The 27,081-nt window shown below is 34.9% G+C and overlaps 1 protein-coding gene across 4 annotated transcripts in view; it reads right to left on the bottom strand.

Annotated features, from left to right (window-relative positions):
* DLG2 (discs large MAGUK scaffold protein 2) overlaps positions 1–27,081 on the bottom strand; it is a 1,919,888-nt gene that overhangs the window by 1,478,712 nt on the left and 414,095 nt on the right. For all 4 annotated transcript variants that reach the window (XM_057507175.1, XM_057507177.1, XM_057507176.1 and 1 more), the window contains exon 4: positions 5,105–5,200. In XM_057507175.1, coding sequence (XP_057363158.1) covers positions 5,105–5,200 — 96 coding nt within the window. The remainder of the gene's footprint in view (positions 1–5,104; positions 5,201–27,081) is intronic.

Raw genomic sequence — 27,081 nt, 5'->3', positions numbered from 1 at the left:
CTCTGGTCCCCAAGTATGACTTACCTCTACACCATGCTTCCTTTCCAGCCTGATTTGTTTTCTATAGTCAAATTTCTCTTTACCTTTTTACCTCTCTATTCTTATTAAAAGAGTACTAACTTTCTGCCCTATCCACTGTGGTATTTGCATATTATCCATGAAGTCCCTTTACCAACCAGTTCCAATGTACAAGATCAGTCAGAATCTGTTTTCTACTTAAGGCATTAGATTTAAAATACCAAATAAGACATTGTCTAAAACAAGATATTTTTAAGAGGCATTTAATGCTCTGGTCATGTCTCCAAATGTATATAATAACCAGAGAACTTAGCTGTCACTCCTTTCACATACAGCTATTTCATTTGATCCTTACTGGACCCTTATAGGACAGACACAAAATGTATTATCTACATTTTACAAATTAAAATAGAGGACTTTTAATCTGCTCAAGTTCACATGACTAATCAGTGATACAGCCAAGATAAAACTCTGGTGTCTGACTGTGGATCTTTGGCCATCTACCCGCTGTTACACTGCCCTACTTTTGATATCACACTTAGTTCTCAACAAATATGTCCAACTCCTCTAAAATATTTCCTCTTAGCTGTTTCACTATTGTGTAAAATTTAAGATGTTATTACTGAATTCACCCTGTTTATCCATTAATCAACCTAAATATCCCCACTTGTGCTCTGATATCACCCAACTCTCAATCTACTTAGTCACCAAGTCCTGTCAATTCCTTAAGTTCCCTCCTTTTTCTATGACCTGATTAAAAATCTTCATTGTTTCTCATTAGGACTCTGGAAGAGCAAATCTCCAAATTTTACCTTTTGATAATCAGGTTTATTTAAATGTAGAGCATACTCAAAAAGATATAATTATTTAAAATTATTCAAAAGAAATAAAAGGAATAAAATAAAAAGGAAGAAATCACATTAAATGTAAAATATTTCTTCATCAATAAAAGTCTAAAATGCTCAATAATGTCTTTATTTTCATTTATAAATTTTAATTTTCCCACTATATTTACATAATTTCATCAGTTCTGGAAAGCATATCTACACAAATTCTGAAAATTGTATTTCCCTTTGTAACTTCCATGTTTTCTATATCACATGACAAGTAGTAATACCATGTTTCACTTAAGCCCTTAAACCGGAACACGATGAAGTCTTCAGATGAAAACACTGCTTTGTAAGGAGTAGAAACCAGTTGTCTAAGCCTCAATGATGGGAAAACATCTCTAAATATATTGAAATTAGCTTACACAGAAACATGAAAAGATGCTCAGCATCATAAATCATCAGGGAAATGCAAATCAAAACCACCATGAGATATAAACTTCAGACAGTCAGAATAGTTAGTATCAAAAAAATAAGAAATAACAAGTAGTGGAGAGGATGTAAAGAAAAGGAAACCCTTGTGCACTGTTGGTAGGAATGTAAATTGGTGTAACCAATGTGGAAAGCAGTCTGGAAGTTTCTCAAAAAACTAAAAATAGAAATATCATATGACCCAGTAATTCCTCTTTGGGGACTTTACCCAAAGAAACAAAATCACTGATTCTAAAAGATACATGTGCACCTGCACTTATAGCAGTGCTACTTAACAATAGCCAGAATATGAAAAAAGAAGATGTGGAAATCATATATATATATATATATATGTATATATATATATATAATAGAATATTACTCAGCCAGAGAAAGACAACTATCATATGATTTCACTTTTATGTGGAATCTAAAAAAATAAAAGAAAAAACAAAAAAATAGAAAATAGAGTCATAAATATAGAGTACAGACTGGTGGTTGCCATAGAGGAGAGGAGTGGGGGGGACAGGAAAAATAGGTGAAGGGAATAAAGAGCTACAAACTTCCAGTTATAAAATAAATTAATCGTGGGAATGAAAAAATTGTACAGGAAATACAGTCAATAATATTATAATATCTTTGTATATTGACAGATGGCCACTACATTGACCATGTTCAGCATTTAGTAATGTATGTAATTGTAGAGACACTAGACTGTACACCTGAAACCAATATAACATTGTATATCGAGTATATTTTGATAAAAACTTAAAAAAATAAATTAGGCTAACAGTATAACAGAAAGAAGATTCCCTGCAAAACACAGATAAAGCAATGTAAGTGAACGTTATTTCTGATTTCAATTTATGTGGATCAATAACTTTAGGAAAGACAGTTCCACTCGACAAAATAGCTTCCAGAAGACTGCTAGGAAATAAGCCATAGCCAAAAGTGGACAACTGAGAAAGAGTGGAGAGCAACGCTGGACACTAACATATTTCTGAGTGACATCAGAAAACAAAACTCCTGAATTTTTGGGGCAGATCACTGAACAAATAAAAAATTTGAACAAGAAACTTATGTGTCTGGTGCAATTTTTTCATCTATCTGAATTGCTCTATAAACCCTCAAATTGCTTTCTGGGCCTTCCCTAAATTAGCTGGTTTAAAGCATGTGACAGGAAAGATGGGGAGCGACTCCCAGAAGGAAGCCCAAAGGTTATTATCCACGGCAGCAGTTCTCAAATTTAGCCTGCATAAGAATTACTTGGAGGGCTTATTAAAACACAGAAGTATGGGAGCCACCCCTGGCATTTCTGATTAAGTTCGTCTGGGATAGAGCAGACTTTTTCTTTTTACTTTTCTAATAAGTCCCTAGAGGATATGAATGCTGCTAGTTGGGGGACCACATTCTGAGAATCACTGGCCTATGAATTGGGTTGTTGGAATTTTCTCAAGCTAATGTGGCCTGATGAAGTCGTTCATGTTTATTGTTTTACATATATATCACATAATTCTAAATTTGTGTGGGGCTCATTGGCTACTGCTGGCTAAAATACTATCATTATATTATCAGTGGACCCTCTATCTATAATTTATTGTCTGCTATTGGCTGCCATAGAATGATTAGTCTTTAGATCTGGAAAAATCCTCAGTAATAATATAACCTAATACCCTAATTCTCAGGATCAAGAAGCCAAAGTCTAGTGGCATATTTAATAGATCTACACAATTGTGATTTCCAAATTGCAGTTTACTGTCAATAGCCTTTGAAGAGTGGTCTATGAACTAAACACTTAAAATAATATATTATATTCATACAGTAATCATGGCTATTCTTTTGTTTGTCATATAATTACATTTTTCTTAAGATAATAAAGAAATTCATACTGACACTTATTTTAATTCAACCAGAACTTATTTTAAACAGTGACAAGTAGAAATAAGCAAGGCAGGAGTCTCTTCTTTGCCAACCAATTTTCAGGCAAAATCTGTTATAGATTCTTAGTTATGTAACACAAACGTGAATCCATTGAAACCCTAAAAACTATTTGTAATAGAGTCTACCACCTCAATAAAATAAATGTAGAGCTTGTAATTCATATCAATAGAATGAAAATCTACTATTTGCCAGGCAGTACTAAACATGTTCATATTAAGGATCTCATTAAAATCTCATAATTACCCTGTAAGCTAAAGAAACTAAAGCTTTTAAAGTTTAAGTAGCAGAGACTGACAATATGTTTTCCAATGATAAAAAACACAAAAATATTTCTCTAATATATTTGCCAGCACTTATTTAATTTAGCTGCTTGACCAGTTGGTGCATTTATATCCTACTAAGGCCTGATGACTTCATTTTCAGGAAGCAAAAATATAATTATCTTCTTGGATAGCCAGGAAGTCTAAATATGTGCTTCCTAAGTATTCATGAGTGTAGTATGGACATACACCCTCCCTGTCCCCCTTGAAGAAAAACAATGCCATTGCCAAATTATATAACTCCCTGTCCTGAAAGTACATTCAGCAGATTAGAACAGACTCAAAGGGTTTAAGCAACACCTTCTATGTTAAACAAAAATATTTTTCAGCAAAGGGACAATGGTCTTCTATAGAGGTATTCTATAAACTGGTCACTAGTGAAATTTGGCTCTGGGTTCCATGGTTTCCTTTTAAAAGGAAGGACAATTTATCATACAACCTTTCTTATTTTAACTACATTCCTCACAGTATTTACCAAAATTCTTAACTGGGACTGACTCAGAACTTTTGTCCACATCTGAAAAACAAGTCAACACTAAGCTCGATCAAATGGCAATGCCAGAAAATGAGTCCAGGTCATAAATGATAATTCACACAGAAACTATTCCTTCACTGCCATTTACCACTCAGAGTATCAGTAGACACAACACCTTATATTTAAAAGCAACTTGAAGGCCTGTGAAGCCATAATGAAGACTGTCTCTCCTTAGTAACAGGAGATTTAGAAGAAAGACAGGAAATATCATGAAAGGCACATTTCAAGAAGTCTCAATAAATATAATTCCTATGAAATAATCTCCCAAAAGAATTTTGGGAGCTTTAAATGCTTACTATTATTAACAAAAATAATTATCTGTGATTTATTTTCATTGTTTTCATGATTAAACTTTGTGTCTATATGAATAAAATGGAGAATGGAACCCCAATTTATATCACTGCGCTATAATAAATAAGGGTCACCTTGTGACAACTGATCAGATATAAATGAAATCTGAGGCTGCTAATTAGTAAAACACTTGAACTTGGAAATACACTTACTTTCCTTGAAGTCAGGTTCTTCTTGGTGTCATCATGTAAAACATTATGACCTCTTTAACATTACCCTATAGATGACTGATTTTAATTCCCTGCCTTGAATAAACATAAGATCACAATAAAAAAAAAAAACATGATTGAAGTAGTTTTCCGATTGCTTAGGGGAAGCTCTTCCCCAAAAAAACAACAGAACCTAACACTACCGAAGAGTAATATGCGGGTTTACTGGGAGACCTGAACCGGACAGGGAAGGGAAGTGAAGTAGTTTATAATCCACCGGCAACTTAAGAATATACACTAAAACACAGAAAACTAATTTTCAAAATGAAAATATGCAACTACTCAAAATTATATGTAGTTAATGTCAACTGAGTAACAGGAAAATCGAATATGAGGACCAGAGCTAAGCCAGAAATTTGATTATACTCCATGGAGAACGAGACATATCTTGCCTATTAAACATAGAAACAAAGAAAACACTCTAAGACTTACCCTTTTCTTTTCATCGGTTTCATTTTCAAAACACTGATAGTCTTTATTTTGCTCAATACATGAAGCATTTTCCTTTGACCCACTGCAACCTGTAAGCTAAGAAAACAAAATTTTTAAAAAATCAGTACTTCTTACTTGTTTTCTGCAATGTAAATTAAATGCTTTTCAAATGTTTAACATGCATATTAAAACACCAAAGACCTGACTAAATATTATTAGGTATTGCTTATGTCAGTGTTAGAATATGAATGCACTGTCTAACCCATTTTTATATTGTTCCCAAAGAAAACATAAAATGGGGTCGTTATTCAAAGGCAAGTGTGTAAATTTCAAAGCTTTTCACCAGACAGTGTTGAACTTGGATTACTTAAATATAAATTGATGATCTGGTAAAAGCGGAACATGGTTAATGAAAGATGAAGATGGAAGGGTTAATTTCACCTTATTTAAGGTCCCATACTTCCAGGAATCTCTGTGGTATCTCTTGGAGCCCTCAGAACAAGCAGAGGCACTCACTGCCTTGGTTCTGGACTTGCATTTCAAGGATCTTTGTGTAACTACAGCTTTGAATAGAAATAATGTCTACTTCCATAACAAAGGTTTGCCTGCTGACCATTATAAAAGGTCCTTAAACGAGGGTCATTCTCCATTGTGTGTGAATGTGTCAGTCACTTGGCCATCGTTGCATTGGCCTGTGGAAACTGGGGTTTAAAGAACTACCTCAAGAAAATTCTGTCCAGCTACTGTTATTGTTGTAAATAATAAAGTCTTTTGTCTTTGCCCTAGGAGTTTGCTGACAGCATCCAGGAAAACTGTGGCAGGGTTCTCAACTTGACTTAAAAATCTTAGACCCTTCATAGTTCTTGAGAATTGTGGTGACGAGAGTCATGGTTTTGTGAAAGAGAAGGGATCAGAGACTCACAGGCTGATAAAAGAGAGTTCTGGAATGTCTTTGGGAAATGGTAGCAAACACGTTGGGCAAATTGTACGTTCAACTGCTTAATAGTTGTCCTCGATTTTAATGCCTGTTAATGAAGAGGAATTTACAAAGTGGTTGCAAGCTGAGTACTAGAAAATAAACTCAAAGACAGCTCTCAAATTGTACTCTGGTTGCTGCAAACACTCCTCTGACTGAGGGAACTTCCTCGCCAACCTGCCAATCAGGCTTAGGTCCTAAGATTCATTCTGGAGCAGCAGAAGTTCCCACCCACCTTCAGATAATGGTTATAGAGAAATGCACCTGGGCTGATTATGAAAGGAAAAAAATTTGCAATTATAATGAACAGAAACCAAGACTTCTCTGACTCCAGTCTGTTATAGATGTTCCTTTTCTCTATTCCCATAGTTTACACCTATTATTGTGATTAACATATTGTATTATAGATCACATATTTATATATCTGTCTGTCCCATTAGAGCTCTTTAGAGGATAGGCAGTGAATCTTAACTGCTTTTCGATTTCCAGGGATCAATAAGTATTTGTTTAATGAATACAAAAAAAACCCCAAAAGATTAAATTAGATGAGTAGATGGATGCTTAGGTGGAGGAACAAACAGAGAACAGGGCTCTAATCTAGCAAAGGTATGTCAAGCTCACCTTCTGAGGATACCCAAGTAGCTTCTGCATCAGAAACAGGGAGTTCTTTACCTGCGCTCGGTCTGGGATAGTGGAAGTGCTGCCATGTCCAGTATGATGATGGAGACAGGAAACAATGGGGGCGGTGCAGGCTCAGTCAGCAGCCTGATCCCTACTGGTCTCATGAGGCCCTTACTGTGTTCATCTTCCTGGGTGACGCAGATTGATACAGTTTCTGCTCTCAAGGAGGCATGTGTTTAATATGCTAGTCTGCAGATTAGCAGTATTGATGGCATTGCTGCTGATATAGGACTTTGGATGGACCAAAAACATTAAAAGTTCATTTTGCTGAGCTGCAAGCCACCTCCACACTACTCAAAATCAAAGTAAATGTGCCTTGCTTACTGCTGCAGAGCTACCCTCCCCCTCTGTGACTCATGATCCCTCCCTCCCTTTGTATCGACTGACCTCAGATGCTTTAAGGAAAAAGATGATTAAGAGTGAAACTAAAGTTTCCCTGCTCCCAAGAAGGGATAAAGGTGATACACATCCATCCAAATATGCTGGGGACCTTTGGGAGGGCAAAGCCTCAAACATACAGCTCTGTTGCATATAGTCACCCAACAATCTGCGGGATCCCATGGGTTGGTGGGAGTGAGGCACCAGGATTCAGCAAACTGACTTTGGGCAGGGTTTACTGTGGAGAAAAAAGCTAAATGACCTTGGATATGAGGCCCTTTGGGCCAATTCAATGTATCATTCGTGTGGCTTTCACTGCTGAATGTATAATTGGTATTAACATTTCACTGTAAATCCTCACAAAGTCCAGAGGGGATTCTACTGATCAGGAAATGCTAATAGAACATGTAAATCACTCCCCAATTCTTTTCTCTGTTTTCTCTTGGGTAGTCCAGCAGAATCTCAGGAGGAAAAGGGAAATCACAGCCTCAAGGAAGCAAGGATAGTATAAAATGATCTTGGTACAACAGTCAAGTATGATGAGCATAAAAGGCTAATGGGAGCAGGGCAATTACAGTGGATTATTGATAAATGAATTCAGATGTTGATCCTATAGCCTCACTATTCCAAACACTGTACTGACTGATGGCATTTGGTAGGTTATCTTTCCAACATCTTTTTTTTCTATCCCACTGGCATTCAAGGTCTAAGACCAGTTTTTATTCATACGGCAAGACCTCTAATATGCTTTCAGCACTTCCTCAATGCCTAAACTCCTCTGCCCATTTGCCATGAAGATTTAGCATGAGTGGCTTTACTTTGTGATGTTCAAAGTTGTTACTAAGATGATGTCTTATTAGGTGGCAACTCAGATGCCTCAGCTGCAGGAGTGGATAATAAGCTCTGACAAAATGGATAGAGGCTATCTGAGCAAATTCCTTCTAACAGTCAAGAAAAAAACTTCTATCCTTTTAGCCTCAATCATCAAAAGGACACCCAGCATTTTACTGGACTTGCAATAGTGGAGAGAGATAACGGTTTTACTTGGACATTTTACTCAGCCTTCATTATCAGCTAACACACAAATCAGCATCCTTAAAGTGAGGCCCAAACAAACTGGCGATGATGGAAGCTCTCACAAGCTGCAGCAGGCCCCACAACATTAATGGCTCCTCGGAGCTCCAAGTCTGAGAGAGAGAGAAGTTGATAAAAGCCTGTGGTAAAGAGAAGCAGCTTCTCCTCAAAAGCCTGGAGGCAAAGCCATTGGCTCAGTGGGGTCCTTGACTAAAGGAGGTTTTACGAAAGCCTTGGGCCCGCTTCCCTATGGTTTAGCTAAACTGAAACCCGTGGTGTCCACTGGGATGCTGACACTGTTCTCAGTTACAGAGATGCAGAACCGAAAATGGGTTTGGTTCCTCCACTTGCCGGGGGCCTAACTCAAGGTTGTTTCTTATAGCTCTGGCCAATACACTTCCTGATAAACCCTGTAATATTTTTACTGACTCTTGGGTTATTGTCAATGGCCTAAAAGTTTGGTCTGCCCCTTGAAACAATAGAGACTGGCAAATTAAGCACATGCCTCCCTGGAGGCATCGACTGTTCAAATTAAAGCTGTCACTTACAGACACCCACAGAAGGACACAATGAAGCCAGCTGGAATCAAGCTGCTGACTGGGCCTGCGCTGCCACCATGCTGCCTGGATCCACCCTCAGGCCAAACACGGCATTACATCCATCATCCCAGACTGAACACAAAGTACAGGACTGTGTTTCTAGAATCCTCAGACAGGTTAGCTTGACATTCTTCTGAGCCAAATAGGAGCCCTTGCTTTCTCTCTTTTTTTAGTCCTTCCATCTAGGCATCCATATATTCATCTCATTTAATCTCTTCTTTCACCTATTAAGCAATTATTAATCTCTGGAAATTCAAAAATAACAAATATACTGCCTATCTTCCAAGGAGCTCTAATGGGACAGAAAGATACAGAAATAGTAATTCCTAATACAATGTGTTAATCACAATAAAAGATGAAAAGTATTTGAGCATCATCTGTATCAGACTGTGGAATCAAAGGAGGATTCCTGAGGATATGACATTGAAATAATTGTAAGGACAGGAGGAGTTATCCAGACAAGCATATTTAGTCTTATAGCAAATAGTGTGGGACTGAAAGACACCATGCTTAGAGAGAAAGAATATGGGTTTTAGAGTAATGAAGAAATGACTTATAATTCTTTTCCCTCCACTTACTAATTATGTGTCACCCAAAATATGGAGACGATGTCACCCATTGCATAGTCTCCTCCCTCTTTTCCAACCATCCCACAGCTGGGATGGGTGCTAGGAATCTACAACTCTCCTACCTCATACCAGCTGGTGTCCCACTTATACTTCCTGAATTGCAATATCTTGACTGACTTTCGATGCCTTTTTGTCCCCACCATTATTCCTTGCACTGGCAACTTCTCATCGATTCAGTTTTCATAGAAATAGAAACTTTCACCTATAATTCTATACTTCCTTTATTCTCTAAGTAAGAAATGAAGACCCTTGATCACTCTTGCTCCAAAACTCGCAATCTGTCTCGACTTTCTTCTCCCCAGAATCAATATTCTTAAAAAACATACATTGGTTAATAGCAACAATACAACAATAGAAACATTTAATGAAAAGTTACCATAATCTAGGTCCTACTTTCAAGATATTGATACATATATACGCTTTATCTCATTCAGATCAAAAAGAAACCTATGAAATTGGCACTATCATCCTTATTTCTTGAATGCAAAAACAGAACCTAATTCCCTCTGAATGCAAAGTCTATGCACCTAATCCCTACAGTAAACTCCTGAACCACTTCCTTACCTCTTATTTATCTTTTAACCTTTCAAATAGTGGTCTCCAGACTAACAGCATTAGCATTACCCAGAGACTTGTTAGAAAGACAATTCTTGGGCCAGACCTACAAAATCAAAAACAGTAGGGGTAGGGTCCTGCAATCTGTTTTCTTGTGTGATTCTGACACATTCCAGTTTGAAAACCACTGATCTAGATAACAAAATGTTAAATGATTTCAAGGGTTTAAAGTAAGTGAGAAGGTATAGAAATATTTAGGAAGAGACAGATGGTCTTTGATTAACTGGAGAGCTCACGCCCTATCTATCAGGGCCAGTTTCTAGTCACTTCCAGACATTTTTGTTGCAATGAGGAAACCCAGATCTAGGGCTGCCACATGTTTGGAATATTGAAGAGAACTTGGTGGTCTGAACTTTTACTTAAAATACCTTGACTTTGAAATGTTGACAAAAATCATGTATTTTTAAAATACCACGTGAGCTAACACAGAATGGACCAAGCACACTGAACATAGGCTGGAGTCTGCATAAGGACATTTTGTGACCTACTTTACCCCCTGAATACTGCTCTCCTTTCTACCCTGAATACTTCACAATTAAAACTCACCAAGGACCTCCTAGTCCTCACTGTCTTCCACTTTCTCTGGCATTTCACGCTATTAACTAGTTTCTCATTCCTGAAATTCTTATCCCTTATTCAGAAACTCACCCCTCTCCTGGTTGATGCCCTGTCTCTCGGATTGCTCCTTCTCTTTCACAGGCTTTTGCTCTTTTTAGCCCCGGAGCTCACCTGTTACTCCAATCTACCTATCCTCTATCTCCTTTCTCTATCTCTTCTCTCAGTACTCATTCCCAGATGACCCTCAAATCTAGGCTTCAGAGGATCTTTTTCCAATTTCTAGTCTTACATTTTCAATTGCTTCCTTGTATTTCTTCTAAAAACCACAATGATACCTCAAATCTGTTCAATCTAAATGGAATTGTTTTCTTCCTCAGAATGCACTTCTCTTGGGTAACCTACATCTGGAAATGTCACTAATCAATCAAAATTCAGAGGACGACTCATATATCCCCCTCCTCACAAAGCCTGTACTGGTCCTCTTTCTCCAGCTCGATGGGCACTCTCATTCCATGATGACCTCAGGTTACACACATCTCTTCTGCATCTCTAATAATGATTGGTCTACCGTTCTTTTAAGAACAACTTAGAATACAAATAAAGAAAAAATAAACTTATCATTATTTATGTTTATCTTAGTTACACAGGTAGATTATAAGCTCTTTGAATGCAATAAGTGTATTACTATCTTTGTATCCTTCATGTGCTTCAACAAAATTAATGTGCATGGATATTTATTAAATGATTTAATTAAATCATACAATGTTTTGTGCAATACACACATGTGTCTTCTGCAATACACAAAACATCCTGACAAATATTTACCTACTTTACTTTAAATGAATTCATCTTCTTAAAATATCAGGAAAGCTTTCTATTCAAAAGAATCTTATAGTGAACTTTTATAAAATCTGGAACTCTTCTGTAAAGTAAATAAGTATTCACTTCAATTAACTGTTTTGTAGTTTGTTTGCTTCCTCATTATTTTTCTTTTCACTGTTTTTCTCAGGCCTATAATTTTTTTGACAATGTATGGTAGTACTGGTGAGAGGCATACACAAAATCTGTGTCCTTTCAAGAACCAAAAGCCTTATAAAGTCCAAAAATTAAGTTGAATAAGCTCTGTGATGCCAGGTTACTAGGAAACACCACCACTTCCCATCCTCTAAGAAAAGAAACTTCATGTATTAGCCTCAGGTGCATCCTAGTTGTGCTCTGGAGTAACCCAATCCCATTAATATTTTCTGGCCTTCATATTTATAGAACAACTCATTTTACTTCACTTTATAATATCTTCTTCAGATATAAAAAATATTGCAAACTACAGAGGTGTGTGGTTGAATACTCTTTCACAGGCAATAGCATGTCACAGTAAACAGCATGCTTCTGCTTTATAGATTGCACCTCGGCATTATAAACAACTGATGAATTTAAACTAAGTCATTTTCTTTCACTGAGAGAATAGTGAACTCCATTATTATAGTCTTGCAGATGAAGGCCTCAGAGTTCCTTGGAAAGCTAAACAGAGAGAAACAAATGTAGTCACTACTAAGAGTTCAAGAGAAAAGAGTACCAGTTTTCAAGAAAGGTCCTCAATCTATTAAATTGTTACATGCAAGGCATTGAACTAGATGTAATGGGAAAGGACAGATAAGATGTGGTCCATAAAAAAAAACCCACAAAATTTAATGCAAGAGAGGAAATAAGATAAATACAAAAGTCACTATAAAATCAGGTAGAATGCTTTAAGTGTCATAAAAAAATACAGATAATGTGTTCTGGAAATTCAAAAGAGGTTCAGTTCAATAAACATTTCAGTAATGCTTACTATACCATACCGTTAAGGAACTTGGAGTGAAGTAGGTGAGACATTATATAAACTGACCATTTCAATTCAAGTTTAAAGTATTAGCAACATGTAAAGAACACTATGGAGAAACAAGTTGTGACATTAGCAAAGCCGTAGGGCAGTAAAATAGAATGAAATAGTGGAAGAACTACATTTATCTAGTGTTGCTGAGCCACGGAGGAAGGAGTTGTGAAAAATAAATAGAAAAGGTAAAGCCAGTTTAGGAAGGCGGGTCTCAGACATTAAGCCAAAGAATTTAAATGATTTCATAGGAAATAGGGAACCAAAGAAAGGTTTGAGGGGAGATATGATGGGAAGCAGCAGAAGATTCAAATGGAGAAATATTTAAAAAGTAAGCATCACACAGACATGTTGGCCTAACTTAGTATTGTTTTATATTCGTTTTTCCTTATTTTAAAATGCATTTCAAAATAGTTTCAGGCTTACAAAATGCTGCAGAAAAAGGACAAATAATATCATGTCCCTGCACATGTATTTCCAAAATGTTAACATTATGAATAACTACAGTACAATTATAAAAATCAAGAAAATAACATTGATACAATATTATTATCTAATATATAGATAATATGCTTCTCAGTATGTCATTATCATGAGGCACTTGCTGCTGTCAACTTATCCCCTTGAGTGGTAATGTTACTTTTAGTCACTTGGTCAATGTAGTTCTACCAGGTTTCTCCACTGTAAAGTTCTTATTTTCCCTGAGTAATTAATAAGAATCTTGTAGTTTAGATATCCTGTTTTACCCACTTCCATTCACTAATTTTAGGATTCATTGTTAATTCTGGCTTGAAGCAATTGCTACTGTGGAGGTTGCCAGTTACCGGTTTTCTACCTCTTTTATTCTTTCTATACTTGTAAGTTGGCATTCTCCTGTAAGAAAGAGCTTTCTCTTCTCTTTCATTTGTTTATTCATTCATTCACGTATTTTTACCAATATAAGCTCATGGATTTTCATTTTACTATACAGGTTATGATCTGTTACCATTTTATTTATTTTATTATTCAAATTGTCCCAAATTTAGTCATTGGAATTCCCTTCAAATTGGTCCTTGTTTCCTTTTGAAATATCCCCACTGAGTTTTGAGCACTTTCTTATTTTCTGGCAGAGCAAGATGTTCCAAGCTTATCTTGTACTTTCTTTGCTCTAGCCTTAGAATCATTCATGTCTTCAAGGAGACTTGGTTCTTTTGGGGGAAAATGGTATTTAGAAGCCAAAATCTGAGGCCTAGTTTTGCTCATTCTGAGTATTGTTGATTCTAGGCCCTCTCAGCAGACACAGCCAAGAAATTATATATGGTACATATTATGCATGTGTGTGTGTGGAGAGAGAAAGGGAGAGACAGAGTGAGAGATAGAAAGACTACTGACTTTTCTCCTTTGTGTATTATCCACAATATTTTTATTCATTTATTCAGTCTTTGAAAACTCATAAAACCCTTATAGCCCTGTGAAAAATAAGCCTAAGTAAAGATTAACCTTTTTACCATTAACTTTAATGAATATAGTTAAATATTATTTTTCAAAGTTAATTAGGTTAGTTCTTTTCTCTCTCTCCTTCAGGATGCTTATATCATTCCTTTGTGATAGGCTCATTTGTTTGTTTGTGTTCCATTTTGTGCTCCCTTCATTTATTTTATTTTTTTTATTTTTTGAGTATGAAATATTAATATGGTTCTAAAATTCAGAACTATACAAAAAAGGTATATTCAAAGAAGAGTTACTCTCCTCCTATTCCTCTTGTTCTAATATAATCATCCTCTATAAGTAACCAATGTCATTAATGTCTGACTTATTCTTCCTATTTTGTCTCTTGTACAAATTAGGAGATATATGTATAGTGTTTTATTTCTCCTTTCTTACATGAAAGATAGCTTATTATAAATATTCTTTAGCACTTTGCTTTTTCCAATTTAACAGTATATCCTGGAAATAATTCTATATTAGTTCATAGAAATATTTCTCTATTTTTGTACACCTGCATAATAGTCAACCAGACTTTTTAAAGTTTATAATGACGAAGACTTCTGCTTCCAGTTGTAAGACTGGAATAAGACCAACTACCATAAATAATTATAAAACTAGACAAAATATATGAAGCAGCAGTTTAGATTTTGGACAAAGGCAGTGAAATAGTGTGATTTCTTGAGAAAACAGAACCATAAGAGTGAGTCACACAGTTTCTCAGCCTTTATGCCTGGAATACTTTCCAACCTGAGAAAACAATAGAGGACAAATGAAGAAAAGAGGCCTCTCTGAGCTGAAGAGGTTAAGATCAAAATTCAGAGCCACTGAAAGACCTGAAATTTACAGAGCAGAGTACCAGAAAAGAGATATTTCTGAAGAGAAGTTGCTCCAGAAAACCTGCATAGGGCTTCTCTTAAGTCTTTGGCTTAATAAAATGTTTTATATGCAGAGAGAAAGAGTCTGCAATGCCTGGCAAAAAAATAGCTACTGGGGAGCTGTAAGCCAAATAGTTTCCAGAGATTCTAGATATATCATCTGACCATCCAGAGGGCAGAAACAATGTGCAACATTCCAGGAATTCAACCTGAGGACCTAGAAAAGCTAAGCCTAAAGAACAGAGCTACCAATACTTCCATTAAAAAAAAAAATAATAGAGCTGCCCTATACTTAGAATAATGGCTACTCTAGACCTGTTATAATGAATCTTTAAAAATAAGACTTGAAAGGATTATGCTCATCTGTCAGTAAACTAACTGCCTGCCAGAATAGACTTCAACACTGCTTAAAGGAGAACAAAGATCCAAACACTCAAAATGAAGACCCATAGTATTCAGAATGGAATCAAAATTTACTATTCATGCAAAGGAGCAGAAAAATGTGATCTATATCCAAGGGGGAAAAGCCAGGTCAACATAAATAGATCCAAATATATCATGAGTATTAGAATTAACTAATTATTTTAAAGCAGATATAAATATGCTTAAGAATTTGAAAGAAAAGTTGAACATAATGAGTGAACAGATGGGAGAATATTAACAGATGGAAGAATATTAAAATGTAAAGAACCAAACAGAAATTCAAGACCTAAAATATTCAATATACAATATTTTTTAAAGTTATTGAATGGGCTACAGAAGAAATTATCAGTGAATTGGAAGATGGGGGCAATAAAAATGACAATAAAATTCAGACATTTAAAAAGACCTGCAAGGAAATATCTTGTACTCTAGTATATGTATAATCAAAGTTCTAAAAGAAGAATAAAGAAATATTGGGATAGAAAAATATTTAAAGAAATAATGGAAGAATTTGTTCCAAATATAATGAAAAATATAAACCCAGAGATCAAAGAATCTCAACAAAACCCACACAGAATAAACACAACGAAAACTCTATTAAGGTACATCAAAGTCAAAGTAACAGAAACAAAAGAGGAACAAAAAAACCCAAAAACAATCAGTAAAATGAACACATTATATACTGGGAAATAAGAAGAATGATTGATGACTTCTCATCAGGAACAAAGTAATCCTGAATAAAATGGAAAGATATTTTCAAAGTATTGAAAGAAGAAGAAAAAAACTCTCTCATACTGAAATTCTATGTTCAGCAAAATATTCTTAAAAATAGAAGACAATAAAGACATTTCTCATAAAACCTGAGAGAACTCATCACCAAGAATACTTAACTACAAGAAATATTAAAGTTCTTAAAGCTGAAGAAAGATGAATCAAAACATATCCTCAGATCAACACTAAAGAATGAAGAGTGCCAGAAATACTAAATATGTAGATAAAGAATTTTTTCCTCGTGTCTTAATTTCTTTAAGGCAAAATATTAACAATGTACTTTTCAGTTCATAGTATGCATAGAGTAAAATGTATAAAAATAATGGCACAAAAAACAGGCAAAGGTAAATGAAAGTATACTGTTATAATGTTCTTGCATTGTAAGTGAAGTGGCAAAATATTAATTCATAATCCTCTGTGCAATAAATTAAGGATGTATATTTTAATACTTAGTACAACCACTAAAATAAAAGATAGATAAAAAAGATTTTAAAAACCACTGAAAGTAAAGATAACAGAGGTGATAAAAACAGAATTCTAATAAAGATTTGGTTAATCCAAAAGAAGACAAGAAAGAGAAAAAAGAATCAAGGGATGAGAAACCAAAGAAGGAAATGTTAATGAATGAGAACTAATCTAGACCCAAAGAATTATATCCTTATTTGAATTTGTTAATTTATGAATTCAATTAATATATATTAACCACCTACTCTGTGCCAAGCATAAAGGAATCAGTGTTCAATATAGGGCCACTGCTGTTAAGCTGCAGGCTGCTTATTTGAGAAGACAGACACTGAACAACTGGCTAAAGAACTTTGTGATAAAAGACGTAAATAATTCTGCTGTGAGAAGAGGGTGAGTATCAAGAGAATAAAAAAACACTTTATTAAAGCATGCTTAACAAATTTAATGAAATGCCAAAATAACATTCTTTACTTAGCAATTAAAAAAAAATTCAAACCACTGTTAGCAAAACTTTAAGGGAGAACTACTATTCTTCATAATAAGTTTTAATATAAATCAGCACAACAGTTCTGGAGTGTGATCAAGAGATATCTTTTAAAGGCCATGAAAACTGAGTTTACCCATTGATCCACTAACTTCACTTACAGAAATACATCCTAAGGAAATAATGAGAGATGCACATAAGATGTATGTATAAGAAAGCTCACTATAATTTTATTAATCATAGTGAAATAACCTGTGTGTCCTAAAATTGGGGAAAGACATAATAAATAATGCTTATATTTCTGGTAAAGATCACCCAGTGAATTTATATTTGTATCATAATTCTTCTGTTCTAAATATTCCACAATGACATTTACTACATAAAAAGAGAAAAACCAAAAGGTATAGCTGGGATCTAAAACAATATAAACATCTCTGTGGATCAGAAATGAAGCAAAAATTTAATGCAGTAGATAGAGGATCTACAAAGATTACTCATTACCGGGAATTGAGTCAAGCTGCATGCTGGCTCTACACTTAGATATGTGGAAGCCCTTACATTACAATAGAGATAGAGAAATTAAACACTGTTATAAGACTGAATTCTGCACTGGAATGCACAGCAACCACTAAATTCCACACAGGAATTACTTTCCATAAAGCACGGAAAACAAATCTTTCACTCAAAATGAACCTTCAGAAGTGTAAAAGAGTACTGACAGTATGGTATCTCTCCTATAAGGGAAAAAAAAGAGTTATGCATTTCTGCTTATTTGTATTCAGAAACACAAAAATGATGCGCCAGAGCTAATGAGCTTGATCACTTACCAGGAGAAATGGAAAGGGTGAAAAATACAGGGACATGGAAACAAGATAGATAGGATGAAGGCATGAATAGAAATAAATAAATCGTTTTATGTAGTTTTAAGTTTAGAACCATATTAGGTATTATGTAATAAAAAATGAAAAAGAGATAAAAGAATTTAAGAAGGGAGGGGAAATACCCAAAATGGAGTACACAGAAAAACAAGTGAAGCTAGTCACATTTCAAATTAGAGGCAAAACCTCACTAAAAGGGGAAAAAACTAACCCAAGGAACTCCTGAGCAGAGTGATCTGGCTAATTCCAATATACCCTGAAGCTAAAGAAAAAATAACTGTAAACAAACATTGGAATCTAGTTGGTTTTTCTTGGTGGCAAGGATTAGCAATACTCAGCACCCTAATATGTGTTCTAGGACTGAGAAAATAAGTAAATATATTGCCACTGATAGCAGCCATTTACCTAACTGTCAAAGAAGGGAGTTAAAAACATAAATGGTTAATGAATAAATACTTTGGTATTAGATTATAGAATGGAAGTATCTATATGAAATCAAAGTTTTAAAGATGATAGATGTATAGACAGACAGATATATGGATATGGATAGAAACAGAAATAAATGAGTGTATATTTCCTAATTTTGTCATATATTTCCTGACTCAGTCTTCTAAGAGAGCTAAAAGCAACAAAAAGCCCATTAAGAATAAATACAACCAACATTCAGATTTTGTCTTCTAAATGTCATTCTCTAACAAATGAAACCAGGGTCATTGGAGAAATGACTGATCCCAAGGTTAGGACAGAGAGAGTGTAAGATATGCCTGGAACATTTTGCTCTGCCAGAAAGTAAGAAAGTGCCCAAAACTCAATTGAGATATCCCAAAAGGACACAGGACCAACTTGGAAGGAATCCCAATGGCCAAATTTGGGTCAGTTTCAACAACAAAATAGAGATAGTAACAGATTGTAACCCATACAATAAAATGAAAGTGAATGTATACTGGTTAAACAAATAAACAAATGAGAGAGAAGGGAAAGAGCTCCTTCTAGGAAAATGCCAATTTGTAGGTGAGGAAGAAATGAAGGAATTAGAAAACCACTAACTGGCAACCTCCATAGCAATAATTATTTCAGGAAAGAATGGTCAATAAATGCTAAAATTAGTCAATGGAAGTGGTTGAAACAAACACAGGATATTTATCTAAACTCAAAGTATCTCCTATAAGATATTTATTTATTATTCTGGAAAAACAATCTTCTAGAAGCTGCCTTGATCAAGCAAACTAAGCATTATCAATGGTTGGACAAAGAAATATTTCAGATTCTTTCTGAAATCGTGATTGAGTAGAAAGGCATAATCTGAACTTAGCTATTAGAAAACATCAAAAAACCTAAGTAGAAGATTATTTTACAAAATAAACATCCTGTACTCTTGAACAAAGAAAGTAAAAAAAAAAGTCAAGATCTTGAAAGAAAAATGGAGACTGAGGAATAGTCCACATTAAAGGAGTTTAAAAAGACATTGGAACTAAGTGGAATGTGTGATTCTTGAATGGAGCCTTGACCAGAAAAGTGGTTTCTCTTCTGCTATAAAGGACATTCATCTAATTAAGCAAATTTGAGAAAGATACGTAAAATAGACAAAACTTACATCAATGATAATTCCTCAGTTTTGATAATTGTAGTATCTTGGTTATATAAAAAATATTCTTGCTTTTAGAAACAACACAGTAAAGTATTTAAGGGTTCAAAGGCATGATATCTATAATTGCTTTAAAAAATAGTATGCAAGTATTTATAACTAGAGAGAATGATAACTTGATCGTAGCATTTTTAGGAAACTTTGGAGAATTATACAGGTAACTTCTAACTGTTTTTTCAATTTTCCTTTGTTTTCAATTATTTCAAAATATAAAGTTTTTAAAAGGAGCTTGCAGAAACAAAATTTCAAACCACTAGAAAAAATATTTTGCCACCCTGTGAATAATATCAGTAACCAGAATGTGAGTGTGTCCAATGCAAATGTTATGAAAAGGTATGGAAAGGTCTTTAAGTAAACATAGAATGCTCAAGGAGATGAAAGAAGATTTAAGGTTAATTTTTAAAAGCCAAATAAATTATAAAACAAGAAGAGGTTGAACAAGACAGATATAGCCAAGAGCCAGTGAAAGTAAAAGTTGTTGAAACAAATAAAAATTAATAGATGTCATTAACCACAGTCTAAACACATACAGAAAAAAGGGAGGCAACACAAGAATTCCCCTCAGAACACAGCCCTGAAAGACAGAGATAAAAAAATTGTGAAAGAGTAACGCAGACACAAAGGAGATTGAGAAGCTAATAAAAGACGGATAGAGAGAATAATAGAGAAGCAATATTTGAATAACTGTAACTAAAAAATTGCCAGAATTGAAACAAAGGACATAAGTTCTCCAATAAAAAGGTTTTTTAAGAACTTAGCAAGATAAATTAAGTATGCACTGAGACATATGGCCATAAAACTACAAGTAATCAGTGGTAAGAGAAAATCTTAAGAGCTGCAAGAGAAAACAGACTGATTAACTGCAGAAAAAACAATTAAGGTAAGTAGATTCTCCTTAACAATAATAGAAATCAAAAGACAACAGAATATGCGTTCACAGTGTCAAGAGAAAGTAACTGCTAACATAAAAGTTTATGTCCAGCTAAATTATCACACAAAGAGAGAAGAGAGAACAGGCATAGAAATACTAAGATAATTTAATAATCAAGATCCTTACAAAAATAATTATTAAAGGATGTACTTCAGCAAGAAGAGGAGTGAACTCAGAGGCCCAGAAGTACATGGATCAATGGCAAATACAGAAAGTACTATATCATAAATCTAATAAACCATTGATTTAAATAAAAACTACTTTGTATGATCAAATAAGGGTAAGTTTGGAGACTGAAGTGTTCAATAAGTTAAAGTGCATAGAGGTCTTTCTCATATTTGAGAGAAAGGGATACTATTTATTTATTCAAGTAATTTATAGAATATTATGTAAGTCCAAGAGATAACCAATTAAAGAATGGAAATATAATCAGAAGTTTCCAAACCAGCAGAAGAAAAAATAAGAAACAAACACAGAAAATGTTCAGTACCGTAAGAGATAGAAATGGTGAGTATGGTAGAAAGAAAAAGGATGGTAAACAAAAAACAAACTATGTCTTAAAATGATAGAATAAGTCTAAATTTATAGATACATATAATAAAATGCAAATGAAGCAAGCTTATTTATTTAAAATATATATCAGACTGAAAAAAAATAATTTTGGTAACAATAGCATTTATTGACTGCTTACTCTCCAGATGCTTTATCAGGATTAACTCATTGAATCATCACAATGGTCTAGGAGGTTTATATTATTATTGCATCCATTTTATAGATAAGGAAACTATAAATTTTGGAAAAGTTATATAAATTGCCTAAGAACACACAGCTACTAGGAGATGGGGCCCTGTTTTTCCACCCACAAAATCTCCATATTCTTAGCAAACATTCTATTCTGCAATGACTCAATAGAGTCAAATGCTATGTATCAAATGTTATTTATCTATTAAAGACTATGCTATAGAATAATCTTTATGGATGTAAAAATGCCAGCAGATACTTTTAAATGTTTTTAGAAGTGTGTTATAAAAGTATATGTAGTAGTGATATCCAGAGTTAGTTAGAAAGAAAATACACACAGAGGAAAAAAGTCCACAAAATATAGTTGCAATTATTTCTGGATATTGTGATAGGAGGTGACATTTATTTTGTTCTTTATATATTTCTATATTTTCCACAGTGAATAACACTTTTATTATTTTTATTAAACTTTTCTTTAATGAGCCTTACACAGTGCCTGACACAAAGTACATGCTTCATTTATGTTCAGGGAAGGAGAGCAGAACTACAAAGTCTTCTCGTTAACTAAAGATGAGTGCAAGCAGCAGAACTGGAGATGTTATGCTCCCTGACTACCAAGACGCAGATCCTAGGGACAGATAAACTGTATACTTTATAGAAGATACAGCAAAGAACTGAAATCCTTAAAAGATGCCCTCTTGTACTACTTTCAGGACCTGAATTTTGGATCCAACCTAACCTGAAGTTTCAGAAGAAGCCTGAAAAGAAAGGCCTTCATAGCCTTAGCTGTAGAAATGTACTTAAATATCAGCACTAAACAGAAAATAGAGCCCAGGAATATCAGAGCTGCAAATGAACTCATGGAGATAGCCACCTAGAGACGACTCCCTCATTTTTATATATCAAAGAAACAGACCCATAGAAGCAAAGAAACTTGCCCAATTTTTCAGAGTTTCATACCAGAACCTAAACTGGAATTTGGCTTTCCTATTTCAGATAAAGAAACTGAGTCTTACTAAGGTTGAATTACTGCCCTAAATTACTCAGCTACCAAAGGCTGGGTTAGGATTCTAATTTGGTTTAATCAGATTCCAAGAGCAAGACAGACTTGTGTTTGCATTCAGACTCCATCATCTCCTACCTGTGTGACCTTGGACAAGTTACTTAACCACTCTGGGTTCCATATTAAAGTGGTTTGATAGTTACCTTGTAAGCCATTTGTGAGAAATAAGTTGAGATGACAGAATTAGAGTACTTAGAATAGATCCTACAATAGCTACTCTAATTCTGTCATCTCAACTTATTTCTCACAAACGTCTTACAAGATAACTATCTTTTTAAATTAAGAGCTAATAGTTCTTCAGGGAATCAGTGGATCATCATTTGACAGATAAACCTATCAAGTATTTATTTATTCAATTTTTATTTACCTAACCCTTCCATTTTATTAGTAGTAAAGGAGAAGGGACATTTCTTCTTTTATGCTTGTTTTCCTTGTTATTTGAAAGTATGTATTTTTAAAATTCATGATTTAGGTATTATCCCTTTAAGGATTTTCACTGCGATCTCTTTTTGTTGTTGTTTAATTTTCTGTAACTTACTCTCGGAAAGACCCAATACTTTTAGAAGGCAGGTGTTGTGTCACATAATTGCAGGTCTCCTTTTAAAATTTAATTTTATTTCTATCCCCTTGTTGTTTTTTTCCCCTGTCAACACTGCAGACAAATGCCTAGCAATCATAGCACTCATAGCTTGGCAGTAGCCCTTTTCCTGCGTGCTTAATGTTGTTTTCCTGCCTCCCTGTTGCCCCTGATTAAACATGTTTTTATATTTAGAATGTATTTGTAAGCACAACACTTTCTACCATGAAAGGGCAATTTTGCTGTGGGAGAGACTATTGTTTTTCAATAGATAAAACAATTTCTAACTCTCCTCACCATTAGCTTGATGTTTTTAACCAGACTTGGTCCTAGATGAGGGATCCTAACTGATCATAACCGGAATCAGTCACCTTCCCTTGGAGCTTCCCAGGAAATGCCTTTTCCACAGTCAGTCCTGTATTTGTGAGCACCCAAGCAAGGAAACTACAGACCACTCTGCTCCTATATTTTCATATTTGCCTCACCTTTGTGATACAGAAATGTGTGTGGTAATGAAGAAAGTACACATTCCTCTAGTGAGACCAAAATAGATTTTACTTTTTTTTTTTTTTTTTGTAGATAATTATTTTTTATTGAAGGGTAGTTGACACACAGTATTATATTACATTAGTTTCAGGTGTACAACACAGTGATTCAACATTTATATACATGATAATTCTAGATACCAGCTATCACCATACCAAGTTGTTACAATATTTTGACTATATTCCTTGTGCTATACATTACATCCCGGTTACTTATTTATTTTACAATTGGAAGTGTGTACTTCTTTTATTGTTTTTTGTGTTTTTTTGTGAGGGCATCTCTCATATTTATTGATCAAATGGTTGTTAACAACAATAAAATTCTGTATAGGGGAGTCAATGCTCAATGCACAATCATTAATCCACCCCAAGCCTAATTTTCGTCAGTCTCCAATCTTCTGAAGCATAACAAACAAGTTCAAATTCTTACATAGTGAATAAGTTACATGGTGAACAGTACAAGGGCAGTCATCACAGAAACTTTTGGTTTTGCTCATGCATTATGAACTATAAACAGTTCGAATATGAATACTCATTTGATTTTTATACTTGATTTATATGTGGATACCACATTTCTCTCTTTATTATTATTATTTTTAATAAAATGCTGAAGTGGTAGGTAGATACAAGATAGATTTCACTTTTTAAATACTTTTGTTAGTTGGTAAAATGTAAAGAATTCAAAGTTTGTTTATAATATCTTAGTACCTAGTGCAAGATCTATTCTAGGTACTCTAATTCTGTCATCTCAATGTATTTCTCACAAATGTCTTACAAGGTAACTATCAAACCACTTTAATATGAAAGAGTGGTTAAGTAACTTGTCCAAGGTCACACAAGTAGGAGATGATGGAGTCTGAATGCAAACACAAGTCTGCCTTTTGCTCTGTACACTGAAGCACATTTCTCATCTTAATCTAAATACATTAAAGTAATCAAGTGGGAAAAAAATTCAATGAGAATTAACATTCTTTATTCAGCCCACCACAATGCAGTTGCTAAGGAGATACTAAATCAGTTAGTTATTCTAGAATTGAACCACTTACTCTACAATTTTTATTTAATGCCCTTTGTAAAAGCAGTGAAAGGCTTTAGGAATCCATGCCTTATCTTCCTGTGTGTGTGAGTGTGTGTGTGTGTGTGTCTGTGTGTGTGTGTGTGTGTGTGTGTGTGTGTTAGAGACAGACTGACTTATAGGCACATAGGCATGTCTGCTTGAACATGCATATTATTCTTAGGTGGAAATCACTACCCAGCAACAAATATAGAAATTTAACGGAAAGATAGAAGGGTAGAAAGCCTAAGAACTACATTCAGGGAATTACTGGCAAAGTAAAATCCTAATGATTATAAAAAGAAAGAAAGAAAAAGGGGGGTGGAGGAGAGACACAAAGACACTTCAAAGCAAGTGCATCAAGTTACCATGGCAACCCGAGAATGTGGGCTGAAATTGATGTCTCCACTGTTCCAGGAGGGAGGTTCTAAATGACACCCTAGTGGCCTGACAACGCCGATACATCTCCCCGGATACTCTGGCTTATTGCTCCAGAGTGCTGGGGGCACTGAGGAGGAAAAGGATCACAGTAACTTGGTCAGTTCCGGCCTCCCCGGTCCCTCTCAAGCAAAGACACTTGTTTCTAGAGACATCAGCGCTCTCATTTCCGGAGCCAGTTCAGACTGTAAGTCTAGCAGAATATTAACTTTTTCATATTTACTTACAGCTCGAGAATGCAGACACTTGCCTTCCTGTCTTAAGTCAAAGATCCATTGTGCCTAGAATCAGCTCTGAGCACTTGTATGTTTTCCTAAATCCTACCATGTCTTCCTGCTAAAACAAAACTCTGCCTTGATTCCCAGGCAGACAGCCAGAGTCCTAAAACTCTAATTAGTGCTGGCCAACCAACACTATCATTATTATTAACTGCACCGTCAGCCACAACAGTCTAGTATTAATAACATTTATTGAAAGTATGTTACATGTATTAGCTCTAATACTAATAACAAACCCCAAAGTAGGTGGTCAATATGTTTTGCTTAATATGTTAGACATATATGGGACACTGAGGTTCAGAGAAGTTAAGTGACTTTTCCGAGGTCCCAAAACAGAGCGAAAATGTGACTCCAGGTCTGAAGACAAAGCCTTTGCCAAGAGGATTTCTCTTATTACATGAAGTCTCAGCTCATGGTTGGATCTATGGTAACACCCTCTTCCTCACTGACACAAGACAACAGCAAATATTATGCCTTCCCAGAGGCTCTTGCTGTTGTACCCCCATTTACTGCACTGAGCAGGCTGCAATATGGGGGACAGCAACTCCTGTCCTAATGAAGTCCAAATTAGCCTGTTTGTTTCACCTCTGAACACTAGGTTACTGATTAAACAGATCAGGCCGCTCTAAATCTGGGCTCGTTACCTCGCTGAAACTCCACTGATTTCCCGCTTCTCACTCTCATTGGCCTTCAGAGGAAGAAAATAGAGGAAAGAGGAGGGAACCAAGATGCTTTGTGCATCTATCATGTGCTGGGCACTATACTAGGCCTTTTGAACATATTATTTCATGGAATTTCTCCCCCCAAAATCTATGGACTAATTATTTTCACTCCTATTTTACACATGTGACAATTAAGAATCAGCAAATAATTTTCCAGGGTTACTCAGTAATTATTAGAGTCTAGCCAAATGATCTTGACCCTAATCTTTTGCCCGTTTTTCCTTAGGCCCTGGCATGCCTCTCAACACAGCCTGTCCAAATTCTAACAATCTCTAGAGCTGAAAGGACCAGGGTATCACCAATTTTAAGTGATGCAATTAGTTGTTTTTATGAAAGTACCAATATAAGCAATAAAAACAGAGGAAAGTGTAGGAGTTAGCTGAATAAATAAAAACAAATTTATGCAGCCCTACATCCTCCCAACATTCTAATTGTAGACAAGGGGACTTTTGACAAGATATTTTCCCTTTTCTTAGGAGTACCGCAGCATAGACTACGGAGTTCTATTAAGCCAGGGTTTTGTTCTTTGTAATAAAAAAAGCTCACATTTCATAGTGAAGCAAGGTAACTACTAAGGAAGTCAGTAATGGCAACCTGTGGTGTGAATATTTCTTGACACCTCCAAATAGTTTCCTCCAAGACTACTTAAATTCATGCATAGAGATACAACTGCAACTCAAACTGCCCATCTCTCTCATTCAGGACAGCAAAGGTTGATCCCTTTATTCAGAATGCAATTCGATAATCACTAGCCATCTTCCATGTCACAGAGGTAATATGATTTGGACATAAATTAATACACATAATTAAAATTTTAATATAAACTTATATTAGAATTTAAGCCACTATTTTCCTTATTTCACTTCTGTAATATGAGCTTCTATGGAGAAAAATAAAAGCAAATTACCAGTTTCCAGCAGCACAAAATGTGAATAGAATAAATTTAACAACTATACTGTGTTATCCTAGCAACCAAAGTTAAAAAAAAAAAACTGATATGATAAAAAATGACACAAGAGAACAAATGCATCAAGTTGTTATGGCAACCAGGGAATGTGGGTTGAAATTTATGTATCTAAATCCAAGAGAATATTCTAAGCAACTAAAATAAACATTTGCTTATTAAAATATCCCCCAAATAGTACTTATCTATGAGCATTGAAGTGTTTTCATTATTTTCTCTGCTTTTTCTTTTATTTCCAATGGATGAATTTAAATTGTGGGCATTTATATTTTCAGT

This window comes from Manis pentadactyla, chromosome 9 (assembly GCF_030020395.1).
Source record: "Manis pentadactyla isolate mManPen7 chromosome 9, mManPen7.hap1, whole genome shotgun sequence".
NCBI lineage: Eukaryota > Metazoa > Chordata > Mammalia > Pholidota > Manidae > Manis > Manis pentadactyla.
This window is presented reverse-complemented; position numbering and strand designations above follow the sequence as displayed.